Below are 15,570 nucleotides of genomic sequence, written 5' to 3'. Positions count from 1 at the left end.
ACATGTCCCCAATCCCTATCTGCAGAGGAAAGCTTTACAAGAGGTGAAACACTGCTACAAGTGTCTCTCTGTCTCTTTCCCTATGTCCTCCTTCCCTTTTAATTTCTTTTTTAATTTTCCCCCTCTCAATTTCCGTCTCTACCCAAAGAATAAATAATGAATATTTTTAAAAGAGTTCATATCTCTGACCAAACATGCAAACTGTTGAGTTGTACAGTAAAGCATGCTTGGGTTTTTGTTTGTTTGGTTGGTTGGTTGTTCTCTCTAAGAAACTCTCTCGTGGGCTGGACAGTTGAATATATACATTTGTAGGGGATTAGGTCAGGAAGGAAATGGTGGAAAACCTCTTAAAACAGCATTCTGGGGAGTCGGGTGGTGGCGTAAAGTGCAAGGACCGGCATAAGGATCCCGGTTCAAAGCCCCGGCTCCCCACCTGCAGGGGAGTCACTTCACAGGGGTGAAGCAGGTCTGCAGGTATCTAACTTTCTCTACCCCTCTGTCTTCCCTGATCTCTTCATTTCTCTCTGTCCTATCCAACAACAACGACATCAATGACCACAACAATGTTAAACAACAAGGGCAACAAAAGGGAAACAAATAAATAAATATAAATAAATAAATAAATAAAACAGCATTCTGAAAACAAACCTCAGTGGAACATGCTGTACAGCTATCAGAGGAAGAACTCCATGCCATGTGCTGTCAATCAGCTATTAGAGGTACACCTCCATCGAATACGTGCTCCAACAGCTCTTTGAGGAAAATGTACATGCAGAAGAGGCCATCACGATTTGCTTCTGACCTTCTCCCAGACTACATTAAGGGAAGACTGTCTCAAACCCATAAAACAAATAGTTACAAAATTGGGTGAAGAATCCAACTTGATGGGGAAGTTTGCCAAAACCTGGCACGCGCGTGCGCGTGCGTGTGTGCGTGTGTGCGTGTGTGCGTGTGTGCGTGTGTGTGTGTTTTAAATGTTTCGTTCCAGGCCATGCCCTCAAGGGTTCCAAGGTTCCTTGCTTAAGAATGTTTTCATTTCCCTCCCCTCATTGAACCCCTGAGGGAGCGACTCCCATACTGTGGAGATGGACTCCTGCACCCATTATCATGGTAAGGACCTGGGTTCAACCCACTGGTACTACCTTCAGGAGAGGGAGAGCTTCACTAAAGGTGGAGCAATGTTAAGGTGTTTTTTTTTCTTTTTCCTTTTCCCCTATTAATTTCTCTCTGTCCTATCAAATAAAACAAATAATAAAGAAACTTCCACTCATTTCTGATGTGTCATACAGTTTTACATTAAGTGTAAGTAATGTGTAAGTAGTAAATTTCTCTGCACTTTCACTATCATTTAGCATTGTTCCTTTTTTAAGTATCCAAATACGTGTGTAATGATACAACATTGCAAGTTTAATTTGCAACCCCTCCAGGTGTCTAATGATGTTAAACACTTCTTCATGTGCTTACTTGGCATCTGTGTATACTTTCAGTGAAATGTCTAGTCAACTAAATATCCAGCTCAGTTTCTAACTGAATGCCTTTAGGGTTTGAGGTACCCACGCCTTTGCTGGTGCATTTTAAGAATTCCTTATATATATTTCAGATAGCAATATGTTTTCAGACATGAGATTTGCAAATATTTTCCCCAGTCTGCAGTTTTTCAACCTATATGTTTTTTTTCAAAGCAGACATTTTTCATTTTGACGATGTTGAACACATTATTTCTTTTAGGAATTTGTGTTTTTTACATCAAGTTTAAAAAGACATTAGCTATTCCTGGATATAAAAGATTTCCTACTTTTTTTCAAAAGTTTTACTGTTGTAAGCTTTATACCTACATCTATCATTAGCTACTTTGAGTTAGTTTTTCTAGCATAAGGTATAAGAGTTAGGTTAAGGTTAAGTTATTTGCCTCTAGCTAAACACCTGCTCCAGCACCATTCTATTGAAAAGGCTAACCATCTTCCCAGTATTAAACTGTTTTTACAATGTGGCTGAAAATTAGTTGGAGATGTTTCTGAGGGTATTTCTTTGTGTCTATTTCTTCATCTACAATACATGGTTTTTATTATCTAGACATTAAGTCTTAATATGTAAGCTGATTACTCAGATTTTATTGCTCATTTTCAAAACAGTTTTTAGATTTTCTCCTTTATTTGCTTTTCTCTATACGCTTTAGAAGAAACTTGTCTATATTAGGAAAAAATCACCAAGATTTTACAGGATTTACTTTTATTTATATATCTGGAGAGAACTAGATTCTTTATTAAACCAATCCTGAGTCTTTCAAAGGAAAATAGAGCAGACCTCTGTCTTTATTTAAATTTTCTTTTATTTCTTTCATCATTATTTTATAGTTTTCAGAATCCTAAACCCTTTACATGTTATCTCAGATTGTTACATACCTAGGTGGTTGGGTGGGTTAGTAAATGGGAATTTTATGTTACTTTGAATTTTGTTGTGTTCATTGTTAGTATGAGGTGTATAATTGACACTTGCATGTTTTATTAAAAATCTTGCTGACAAGTCAAAAATTGTACATTTCCTGTGATTTTCTACAGAATCCTTATTTGCAAAGAAAATAGTTTTATTCCATGCTTTTCAATCTATATCTTTTGTTTTCCCTAGCTCCCTCCTCCCTCTCTACCTTCCCTCCCTTCCTCCTTTCCTTCCTTTCTTCCTTCCTTCCTTCCTTCCTTCCTTCCTTCCTTCCTTCCTTCTTTCCTGTGAGATTTCAGAGCCTCAGGCATGAAAGCTTTTTGCATAAGCACTTAACCACTGTACTATCTCCTCCATCCTATCCAATTCTTACTATTGATAGAACCTCCAATAGGATGTTACATAAGAATGGTGAGAATAATATCCTTGATTTAGTCCCAATCTTGCAGCAAAAGTATTGACTTTCACCTTTAAGTATAATGTTAGCTGTAGAGTTTTTTTTTTTTTTTGTAAATGCTCATAATTTGTGAAGAGTGTACTGGCAATGGCCAAACTGTTCACTTGGATAGTGTGCTACTTTGCCAGGTCTATGATCTAGGTTTGTGCCTGGCTGATACTGCATGGAAGGAAGAAGCTTCATTCTATGGTATCTATCTTTCTATCTTTATCTGAAAAAGAAAAAAAAAATCAGCTCAAAGCAGTGAAACCTTGGAGACAACAACAAACCCCTCCTCATTCTCATTTGTCTATAAATTTTTATCATAAATGAGTACTGAGTTTTGTCAGTCATTTACTGCACTGACAAATACAATCATGTGACTTATTTATTTAGCCTGTTAATATAACAGATTACAAAGATTAAGCTTTTTTATTAGTGATTTACAAAATCGAAATATAATCAGGGGTATAGTGCTACACCACATCTACCACCAAAGTTTGTGCCCCACTCCTCTAAAATAGTGATTCAGTTTTTAAAGACTTATTCCATATGTGATATATGCAGCTTCATATGAAAGACAGTGAGAGAAGACAGAGCACCAGTCCTGACCATACAATACTAGGGACTGAACGGTGAGTCTCAGACATGCAAATCCTGTATTCCATTAGCTGATCTAGCTCACCATCACTACATTGATTTTTACAGATGTATTTATCCACTAGTGACAGCAAAAGAAAGAGGAAACCAGAGCATCACTCCAGCATATCCGATGGAGCTGAGGATCTAACTAAGTACCTAACAGGAACGAAACCTCTGCTTACTAATGAACCATGTTCCTACTTTTCATATACTTAACCAGTTTTTCATCTCTAGAATAATCTGCACTTGGTAGTGGTATTTTTCTCTGTTGTTAAATACTATGTGTTAATACACTGTTTCAGATTTTTGAAGCTGTATTCACAATAATATTGCTCTGTAGTTTTCTCTTTGTACTGTTTTTACTTGGATGAGGTTAACACTAGTTTCTTAAACATCTGAGATCGTTCCTGTTCTTATTAAGACACGTGATGAAATAGTGTGAATTCTTCTCTGAATGGTTCTCCAGTGAAGCCAACTAAGACCGGAGAGCATCTTTTCAGGAGTTCTATAGTCAGAAATTCCCATCAGGAGGTGGGGTGGTGTGGGTGTGGGGCTCACAATGGAGAAAGCCTTGACCTCTCAAGCATGAGATCTGAAGTTTGATCACCAGTCCTGTATGTGACCAAATGATGTTCTATTTCTTTCTGTCTCTTCCCCTTCTCATTGATGAATAAAAAGGTTTTTGTTTTTTTAAGCTACAAATTCATTTTGTCAAGTGTTATGGGGGTATTTAAATAATCCATTTTTTTATTGGAATAGTCATGGCAGTGGCTTTTCATTTCCTCTATGTTTTCTACTCACTTTATGCTTGCTATAGACTTTTTAGAGTCTTACCTAATTGTTTTTGTTTTTGCTGTTGTTCATTTTTGTTTTTGAAATTCAGTGCTTTTACCACTCCAGGTTACATTTCCTTTTTCTTTCTTTCTTTTTTGTTTGTTTTTGTTTTTATTTCTTCATTCAGAGAGACAGAGAAAGTGAGAGAGAAGGAATAGCATTGGATCTTCCTCCAGGACTGTAGTGCTTCACATGAAACACTTGAGTTCAGATCTTGGCCTTAGGGATAGCAAAGCATAAGTTCAACCCTACCCAGTGAGCAATCTCCACAGCTCACTCTTACTATTCTTTTGATGTCTTCAGTATCTGCAATGATTCCTTCACCACTTAATTCCCGATAAATGTATTCTGTGTCTTCTCAGTTTTTTTTTCCTTTGCTAGCTTTATAAGAGGTTATTCTACTTTATTAATCTTCCTAAAATTAGCTGTTGGATTCATTGATTTTTTTTTTTTTTTTAACCAGAGTGCTGATCAGTTTTGGCTTATGGTGGTACCAGGGATTCATTGAATTTTCTCCAAAGATTTTTTTCTTTTTTTTTTTTTGGTGGGAGGGCCATCCAGGCTTTGCAGTTTGACCAATTCCAGTGGACTCTTTTCTCACCACTCCCCTTCCCTTCAATCTCAGATCTAAAAAAAAGAAGGGGCTGGGCAGTGGTGCACCCCATTAAATGCACAAGGATCCAGGCTTGAGCCCCTACATCCCACCTGCAGGGGGGAAGCTTCACGCAAGCAATGAAGCAGGTCTGCAGGTGTCTATTTTTCCTCTCTCCCTCTCCATCTCCCCTCCTCTCAATTTCTTTCTGTCTTATGCAAATAAATGGGGGGGGGATAATGGCTGCTGGGAGAGTTGAGTTTGTAGTGCTGGCACAGAGCACCAGTGATAACCTTGGTGGCAATAAAAAATAAAATCGGGGAGTGAGAAAAACAAAGATATATAGAGAGGGACAGAGAAAGAAGAAACACCACTACTCGTGAAGAAGCATTCCCATGTGCTAGGGGTTCAAAGCTGGGTCCTGGTTAATATTAAATTGTGCATTCTGGGGAGTCAAGCGGTAGCGCAGTGGGTTAAGCTCACGTGGTGCAAAGTGCAAGAACCAATGGAAGGATCCCGGTTTGAGCCCCTGGTTCCCCACCTGCAGGGGGTTCGCTTCACAGGCAATGAAGCAGGTCTGCAGGTGTCTGTCTTTCTCTCCTCCTCTCTGTCTTCCCCTCCTCTCTCCATTTCTATTTGCCCTATCTAACAATGACGACATCAATAACTACAACAATAAAACAACAAGGGCAACAAAAGCGAATAAATATTTTTAAAAATAATAATAAAAGAAACTGGAAAAAAAAAACGTGCATTCTGGGGCCTGGGAGATAACACAGTTGGTTAAGCACACATGGCGCAAAGCCCAAGGACCAGCATAAGGATCCCAGTTCAAACCACCGGCTCCCCACCTTCGGGAGGGGGGGTTGCTACACAGGCAGCGAAGCAGGTCTGCAGGTCTTTAACTTTCTCTACCCTCTGTCTTCCCCTCCTCTCTTGATTTCTCTCTGTTCTATCCAACAACAACAGCAACGGCAACAATAACAACAAGGGCAACAAAATGGGGGAAAATGGCCTCCAGGAGCAGTGGGTTCCTAGTGCAGGCACCTGAGCCCCAGCAATAACTCTGGAGGCAAAAGAAAAAGAAAAAAAGAAAGAAAGAAAGAAAAAGTGCATTCTATTGGTTGTACCATCTCACAACCCCTCCACTGTTTCTCTTTTCAATTTCATTAGCCTTTGCTTCTCACTATTTCTTGCCATCTACTTTTTAAAGTTTAATTTGATCCATTTTTCTTATACTATTTAACTGGAAGCATAGATTTTAAGATTTTACTCATTTTCTAATACATGTGCTTAATACAGTATATTTACTTCTCATTACCTGTTGCATTTTCACTTAATTTCAGTTTAATATATATATATATATTTTTTTAACTTCCATTAAGACTTGCTTTCTTACCTATGGTATATTTAAAAATTTTCAGAATCAATGCTTGGAGATTTTCCTGTTTTATCTGCTAGTAATATATAACTCTTGAATAATTGCTTTAAGATATATCTTCTCAGCTGTTTACTTTCTTTTTTTTTTTTGCCTCCAGGGTTATTGCTGGGGCTCAGTGCTGGCACTATGAATCCACTGCTCCTGGCAGCCTTTTTTTTTTCCATTTTATTGGCTAGAACAGAAAGCAACTGAGAGGAGAAGGGGTGATAGAGAGGGAGAGAAAGATGGACACCACTTGTGAAGCGTCCCCCCTGTAGGTGGGGAGCCAGGGGATCGAACCCAGATCCTTGAGTGAGTCCTTGTGCTTCGTACTATGTGTGCTTAACTGGGTGCGCCTGGCCTCCTCGACTTTCAATTTACTTATTTCATTATATTTGAAATTAGTTCCTATAGTTAATATATAGTTTGGTCGTTTATGATTTCCCGTCTCTTTGCAATGGCAATAGTTAGTTAAATTCATTTAATGTTTTCTACTATCTGAGGGAACAGTAAGAAAATGATTGTCAAGCGTGAAGCATGAAGCAGACCCGTCAGATAAGAAAACACCTGTCTCCACATCCTATTACCCTCACTTATTTTTGATAAATTGTTTTAAATATTGTCTCTGTACGAATTTAGAACATGGGAGACATTACTATAATTTTGCTTTAAGTATCACGACCAAAAAAGAAAAATTCAACAGGAAAATACCTATACCGACTCTTTCCTCAGCTTTTATATGAATTCATTCATAGAAAAAGTCTTCAGATTAAAACTACTGAGGAAATACTGATCTACAGGACTATTATCTGGAGGGTGCATTTCCACATTTCCCCAAGATAAGGTGTCCTTCTTTGTCACCTGTTCCATCACAGAGATGCAGACGCCCACCTCTACCTAGCACTTCTCCCTCTATGTAGGGTCTTTTGCTTGTTTGTTTCTTTTACCAAATCTGGGGGAGGGGGGTTGTTCTTTTAATTCTTTGACAGCTCTACCATCATGTCTTCTACTGAGACTCCAATGACACAAATTTCAACTTTTTTGCTAATGTCCCATAGGTCAATGAAGCTCTGTTCATTTTCTGTTATTCAGGTTGGTTAATTTCTATTTTCTACCTTCAGGTTTATTAATGTTTTCTTCTTCCTTGTGTGTTCTGCTATTAGACGCATATAAATGAGCTTTTTATTTTACTTCTATTTTTCATCTCTAAGCTTTACATTTTCTAGTGAATAATAGAGAAAAAATTGGTTTCTCTTATTTCAAGTATGCTTGTAATTGCTCATTGAGCATTTTGTGATGATTAACTTTAAAATATGTTGTGAGATTGGTGGTCAGAAATGACTCATCTGCTAGAGTGTACACTTTACCAAGTGTGAGAGCTGGGCTTGAGCCCCTCAACGGCACATGGGAGCAGCTGCATGGGGAAATTTTCATGAGTGGTGTCTCTCCTCCTCTCTTTATTTTCTTATTTATGTATTCACTTATTTTTGTTTGTTTTACTAGAGCACTGCTCAGCTCTGGCTTATGGTGGGTGGTACTGGGGAATAATGACCCTAGGAACTGTTGTACCTCAAGCATGTAAGTCTTTTTGCACAGGTACTATGCAAAGCCCAGCGTCTCTTTCCTTCTTTATTTCTGATCCTCGTAATAGTAACAACAACAAAACAACAATAATAATAAATTTGCCAGAAGCAGAGGAATCAGGTGGATATGGAGCATGAATTTACCACTTCAGGCAACTATGCCTTTTTTTTTTTGATAGAGGATGAAAAGCAGAGGGAGAGGGAGAGAGTGATGAAAATAAGGACAGACACCTGCAGCCTTGTTCCACTGCTTGTGAAGCTTCCCTCTGCAGGTGAGGACCAGAGGCCTAGATTTAGGTCTTTCTTCCTTCATGGTAACATGTGTGCTACCACCTAGCCCTTCCATATTCTTTACAAAGGGAAAATCTCGATGATTGCAATGAAAAGAGTCCCCAGACTTGGACAAAGTGTTTGTGAATTACAAATATGATAAAGGAATTACATCTAGGATATATGAAGAATTTTTTAAAGTGGAACAAAAAGGAAACTGCAATTCAATAAGTAAATAGGATTTATTTATTTTTAATAGCTAAATATATTCCTTGTATAATATATATATATATTTGTTATCTAGTCTAGTCACTTAAGGAAATTGGTAGCCATAGATTTCCTTAATCTCTTCAGACTCAAGATTAAGATACGATAAATGTTTGGTCCAAAGCTTGGTAAACTGCAAGAGATAATATCATCAGTGAATGGTCAATCTTTAGAACTTAATTTACGTCTACAACTACTAGAGAGAGAGGTGGGGATAGAAAGCAAGGAAAGATCATGAACAGCATCCTAAACCCTCTTCTGGGTCTCTATAGGACCTTGTCCTCAATGTAGAACAGCAATGGTAGAAACTGCCCCACTCTCCGGAGGGAGCCTGTGTCAACATACTCTGTCACTTGAGGAAGATGGGTTCTGAAATGAATGCAGCCTAGAATGTTCCTAGCTATGACCATGAAATGTGAGTTCAGACTGACAGGGATGCAGAGGTTGCACAGGCTCCTGTGCTAAGTATGGATAGACATGGTCCCTGGGTCAGATCAATGGGGTCTACAGTTAGCAGTATTTATATACTTTCCCCATATTTGGGAGCTACTCTCTGGCCCAATTCAGCTTTCCACTCCTATTCCCAACTCTGACACTATCTTCCTAGACAATATTATCAGCTCACCTGATTGTTAGCTACTGGGCCCGGGCAAAAATTACTAAAGTCATGGGCCCCTTTGAATATACCTAAAATAGACTTCCAATCTTCTTCCAATATGAAGACCCAATAACTCATTTGCTATATTCTTACCTTTAGGTTCCTAGTTACTAAACAGTTTGTTCTGCCTTATGTCTTAACGCTTTTCAGCCACAAAGTTGCAAATGATACCATGATGCCAACCTGACTTCCTTGGGCAGATGACCTCACCAATGAATCCTGGAACCCCACCTCCCCAGAACCCCACTAGGAAAAGATACAAACAAGCTAGGAGTCTGTGGCCATACCACCCTGAACATGTCCGATCTTGTCTGATCTCAGAAAGAACAAGCTGGGGGTATGGACTGACCTGTCAATGTCCATGTCCAGTAGAGAAGCAATTACAGAAGCCAGACCTCACACCTTCTGCACTCCATAAAGATCTTTGGTCCACACTCCCAGAGGGATAAAGAATAGGGAAACTTCCAAGGGGCTGGGCAGTAGTGTACCAGGTTAAGCATACATAGTGTGAAGGGCAGACACAAGGATCCCGGTTCGAACCCCCAGCTCCACACCTACAGGGTGGTCACTTTATAGGTGGTGAAGCAGGTCTGCAGGTGTCTTTCTCTCCCCCTCTCTCAATTTCTCTCTGTCTTATCCAACAGCAACAACAATAACAGCAGCAACAACAACAATGGGGGAAAAGATGGCCTAAAGGAGTAATGGATTCATAGTGTAAGCACCAAGCCCCAACAATAACCCTGGAGGCAAAAAAGAAATAGGGAACCTTCCAATGGAGGGGATGGGATGTGGAACTCTGGGAGTTGTGTGGCACTGTACCCCTCTTATCCCACAATCTTGTCCAACGTTATTAAATCACTAATATATATGAGAGAGAGAGAGAGAGAGAGAGAGAGAGAGAGAAAGAAGAAAGCAAGGAGAGATTCAGTTAGAAACTATGGAATACTTACTCTATAAAATAGACTTCTCCATTTTCGGTATAGGCCATCTCCCAGTTTTCAGGTAGAGGACCTAAATTATCCTCTGCAGAAAGAGGTAGGTATTGAGGGAACTTCTGAGAAGGGTCCGTGATGGGAACAACGGTGATGCTACTATTCACAGGCAGTAGTGTTGCTTCTTGAAGAGTGTGCTCTTCCTGGTCACCAGAATCGGCTATTTAATCAGAGGAATGGAGAAGAGAAACATTCATCAGTTTGGTCTCAAACTTGAAGTTTTCTACTACGTGCAACTTTAGTCTCAAAGAGCCTTTACTCTTCCTTATTGCTGTACAACGGCTATATTCAATTTTATTTAGGTATAATTTCTTTTACTTTCTGGAAAGTATTATAATGATAAACCAAATTTATTTTACCTAAAAAAGAAGGCAAGAAATACACAAACATAATGCACTGTCCACAACAAAGAAGCAAATCTATGATGCAAACTCTAAAGTTTCTTTAGCTAAGAAGGCCATCAATACATGAACTGAGGGGGCTGGGCGGCAGTGTAGTGGGTTAAGCACACATGGCACAAAGCACAAGGATCGGCACGAAGATCCCAGTTCGAGCCCCCAGCTCCCCACTTGCAAGGGGGTCACTTCACAGGTGGTAAAGCAGGACTGCAAGTGTCTGTCTTTCTCTCCCCCTCTCTGTCTTCCTCTCCTCTCTCCATTTCTCTGTCCTATCCAACAACAATGACAGCAATAACAACAATAATAATAACAACAATGATAAACAACAAGGACAACAAAAGGGGAAAAAATGGCCTCCAGGAGCAGTGGATTTGTAGTGCAGGCACCAAACCCCAGCCAATAACCCTGGAGGGATAAAAAAAAAAAAAGAAAACATGAACTGAAAAAAGAAAAACAAGCACTCCCATTCCATTCCATAGGTATCATGACTCTGAAGATTTCAGAGCACAAGAGAATAGACTATGTTGATACAGTGATATCAATATCTATTTAGTAAAAATTATTGAAAACATTTTCCATAAACACTAGTAAAAAATGAAATATTGAAAATCAAGCTGGAAAGTACACAAAAATGTAGAGTATATTTATATTAAGAGAGGGAGAGAGCTATACCAATGAGTCAGATTTGAGATTATTTTAGGAAAAAGAAATGGATAATGTTCCTGTGAAAACCAAGACAGTTACCCCCAGAACAGTACCATGTGGGTGGACTGATTTGACTGGGTCATAAAAGAAGGCTCTGAGGACATGAGACTTGCTGCACTCTTATTAACTAGGACTAGAGGTGATGTCATCAAAGTATCCACAAATGGCACTGTTGACATTCTAGTTGAATTTTTATAGAGGCTGATGATATTAAATGTCAGTCTCCACAGGACTTTAAAACGTAATAATCAGGGGATATAGTTATTTTCTAGCTCCCACAGTAATTCTCCTGTAGACATTTCTGATTTACTGAGAGCAGACGGTGGAATAATAAAAGGCTGTTTTCACATCTTTCTCTGATGAGTAGATACTTGCAATGACACACAGGAGAATAAAGGTAATCCAAATGTTGGATGGAGGACATGGAGAGTCTATTATATAACCACCCCCACCAAAATCCACCAGAGGCTTCAAGTTTTGCCCTGCACTGTATTTACTCCCTTTCCTGATATCAGCACTTGATTTCCCCATCTAAAAGTTATTTTCTCCTCATCAAGGTCCCTATCATCGGAACAGAGATAGACTCAAACCTACTGAGAGCTCATACTCTTTGCAATTAGCGGTATTCTGAGCACGTTGCTTCCATATGTGCATTAGGCACAAGATTCAAGGCAAACCAACAAATGTCAGAAAGTTTTATTCTAAGTGCAAAGCAATAGGTACTGAAGTTAACCAACTGATAGATTCTCTTGCTGCTGGCCATCTTAATAGAGCTTGGCAAGACCTGCATGAGAATGAAGTCCACAAAGAAAAATAGAAATGAAAGATATAGATATGAGGCTGGGTAGTGGTATACTGAGCTGAGCACAATGACCCTGGTTCAAGCTCCTGGTTCCCATTTGCAGGATAGGAAGCTCCACAAGCAGTGAAGCAGTGCTGTAAGTCAAATGGTCTCTCTGTCTCCCTCTCTCTCAATCTTCCTCTCTCTCTGCCTTCCCCCCAACCTCCCCTTTTCCTTTAAATTTCTCACTATCTCTATCAGTCGATAAACAAATATTTAAAAATTAAATAGTTCATTTAAAAAAAAGACATTTATCTAATGCCTTTGAGTGAGTCTCTGATTCCATACACACCTAGCTTCTTTAATAGTTTGATTTCCTAAATTCCCTGTTCTATTTAAACCAACTAGAGAGTTTTATAACTTGCATCCAGGGTATAGACTAATAAAACAGCTATAAGCTTGAGGAAAATAGTTCAACACTGAAGAAACACTTTGAGATAACTAGATAACACAGAACATCGTGTGAATTAAGAGATACAGTGTATGATTTATAGGGTTATTGGAAAAGTCATGACATGTTTTTGCTTTGTAAAACAGAATCTTCTGTAAGTGAAACATGATTGATTTCTGCTATAACAATAGGAGGTAACAGTGTTTCATATTCAATGTATATGAATATGCAGCAGCAGGTTAAGCACACATAGCACAAAGTGCAAGGACTGGCGTAAGGATCCTGGTTTGAGCCCCCAGATCCCCACCTGCAGGGGAGTCGCTTCACAAGCGGTGAAGCAGGTGCAGGTATCTGTCTTTCTCTCCCCCCTCTGTCTTCCCCTCCTCTCTTCATTTCTCTCTGTCCTATCCAACAACGACATCAATAGCAACAACAATAAAAATAAATAAATATATATATTTAATATATAACAATTTAGTAAGAATCTTCAGGGAAGATTGTTAAGAGGATAATTCTGGGGGGTCTAGGCAGTGGTGGCACACCTGGCTAAGTTCACACAGTACTATGTAGAAGGACCCACACAGAGACCAGATCCTCACCTGACTCAGGGATGCTTTACAAGTGGTGAAGCAGGTCTGCTGGTGTCTTTCTCTCTCCCTGTCTCCCCTCCTCTCTCAATTTCTCACTACTGTCCTATCGAATAAAATAAGGAAAAAATAAATAAAAGGAAAAAAATTGCCACTGGGAGTAGTAGATTCATAGTGCTGTCACCAAGTTCCAGCAATAACCCTGGAGGCAAAAAGAAAAAGGAAAAGAAAAAACAAACAAATTAAAAAAAAAAACCGACAATTCCAATCCCCTAATTAGATAAGGAGCTCTAGGATAATGTTGGTATGCTCCTAATTCTGCTACTAAAAACCCCTTCTGTTTCATTTGGTTTAATCCCCCCTGCTTAACACTATTCTATTTACCAATATGCCTGCATGACATTGGTTTCATCCCCACTGGTTCATGATGTCTTTTTGCTCCACCCCCTCTCCTTATCACACCCTGATTTTCACCAGTCACTTTTCTCTCCACCCTCTCTATGTCACATCCTGTTTACACCCTACTTGGCAGTATATAGAAGGTCAGGTTTGTGAGTTTTCAGTTTAGTTAGTTTAGTTTAGCTTGGCATAGATTGTGCTGCGTTCCGTGTGAATAAAGAGATACTGCGTACAACCCAGCCATGAGTCCCTGGTTGTCTGTCTGCGCCTGCGAAGCCTGCCCGACAGGATAAGGTCCTAAAATATTCATTTTTAAATCACCCGGGCGATAAAAATTCAGGTGGTATAAGAGTCTCACTTTCAGGACAGAGACACAAAGAGTTCTCAAAAGAGTTAAGGTGAAAACTGAATTGAGTCTATGAGGATAGTATAATGGCTATGTACATGAGTAAGACTCTGACTCTCAGGTACCAAGCTCAATCCCCAGCACAGCCATGTAAGCCAGAGCTTAGCAGTGCTCTGGTCTAGGTCTCTCTCTTTCTCTCTCTCTTTCATTAAAAATATATAGATAATAAAATAAATTTTAAAAGAGAAAACTGATGTAGAGAATCAGTTGTTAGAAAGTCTTAATTTCAGTTGGACTGTTGTTCTATGTTCCAGAATCAAAATACCCTCTAGTTTAAGCAGTCTCCCTTATTTATGCCCACCCCAGATCAGTGTGGTGCAAACTCAAGGTAGAGACTTTTAGGTTCACTTGTCCCCCAACAGAGACAGATGGGAAGTGTCCAGAGGAGCACTGGAATGAACCATCCAGTTTGAAGGCAACAGGGAATTCAGTATAGGATACAGGAGAAACGTGGACTCAGTGCTGCCAGATCACTGATTTTTCAAGAAAAGGTAGACATTTACGTTTTCAGGAAAAATTCACAATTTTCTATCACAGTGTCTTTTAAAAAAATAACACAGTGTGGGTGGGAGTAGAGAGCATAAAGGTTATACAAAGAGACTCTCATGCCTGAAGCCTAGTCCCAGTTTCAACCCCCTGCACCACCATAAACCAGAGCTGAGCAATGCTCTGCTACAAAGTAATAATAGTAATAAAAACATTGTGACACAAGCAAAATCTTTAAGATCGTAAAAATTCACTGACTCTAAGGCTACTTGTGTTTGAATTCTGGTACTACTCCTTACTAACCTGTGTGCCTTAATTTTCTCATTTGTATAATACGAATTGTAACAATACCTACCTCACAGGGGGAAGGGAATACATGGCTTAATTTATGTAAACTACTCATTACAGTGTTTAGCACACAACTACTATTGTTTAGTAGATGCCATCATCCTCTAACCAGAATTGATTTTATTGATCTCTGTCTTGATGTTGGATTTGGTCTTCAGGTTGCTAATTTATTTTAAGTAAGGGAAGGATGAAGCACGATATTAGGCCATAGGCCAAATCACAGTTTTGCCAGTTTCTCTTTGTGTGACTTTGGAAGAGACATTATCTTTTTTTTTTTAATCTTTATTTATTATTGGATAGAGACAGCCAGAAATCAAGAGGGAAGGGGGTGACAGAGAGGGAGAGAGAGACATAGGCAGCAATGCTTTACCACTCACAAAGCTTTTCCCTGCAGATGGAGACAAGGGGTTCACACCCGTGTCCATGCCCATTGTAACATGTGCACTCAACCAAGTGTGCCAACAACTAGCCCCAAGATGTTACCTTCTAACACATTTCCTCATCAGTAAGATGGGAACAGTGCATGATTTATAGGGTTGTTGGAAAAGTCAGAACACATTTTTTGCTTTGTAAACCAGAAAAATACAACCCATAAATTCATGCAGAGAGCTTACACAGTGTACATATATGGGTGTATACATGGGTGTCAGGACAGGAACCCAGTGCTGGCAAGACAAATGCCCAGTATCTGTGGTCATTCTTCAATATGATATATTCATTTTTAGTTACCATCACCAGGCAACATTTCCATTTAGAGAAAAAGGGAGGAGGAGCACACAAGCAAGCACTGAAGCCTCCAAGGGTGGTGGGTGATAAGCATGATAAAGGTGGCACACTGTCCAGCTAAGTTATCTTGTCCCTCCTAAATACGGTATTTAA

The 15,570-nt window shown here is 39.3% G+C and overlaps 1 protein-coding gene across 30 annotated transcripts in view; it reads right to left on the bottom strand.

Annotated features, from left to right (window-relative positions):
* MAGI1 (membrane associated guanylate kinase, WW and PDZ domain containing 1) overlaps positions 1-15,570 on the bottom strand; it is a 721,510-nt gene that overhangs the window by 121,230 nt on the left and 584,710 nt on the right. For all 30 annotated transcript variants that reach the window (XM_060202953.1, XM_060202959.1, XM_060202946.1 and 27 more), the window contains one exon: positions 10,089-10,290. In XM_060202953.1, the coding sequence (XP_060058936.1) occupies positions 10,089-10,290 (202 nt within the window). The remainder of the gene's footprint in view (positions 1-10,088; positions 10,291-15,570) is intronic.

The sequence above is a fragment of the Erinaceus europaeus genome, chromosome 12, assembly GCF_950295315.1.
Source record: "Erinaceus europaeus chromosome 12, mEriEur2.1, whole genome shotgun sequence".
NCBI classification, from domain to species: Eukaryota; Metazoa; Chordata; class Mammalia; order Eulipotyphla; family Erinaceidae; genus Erinaceus; species Erinaceus europaeus.
Note: the sequence above shows the minus strand (reverse complement) of the source record. Positions and strands in the feature narration are given on the sequence as shown.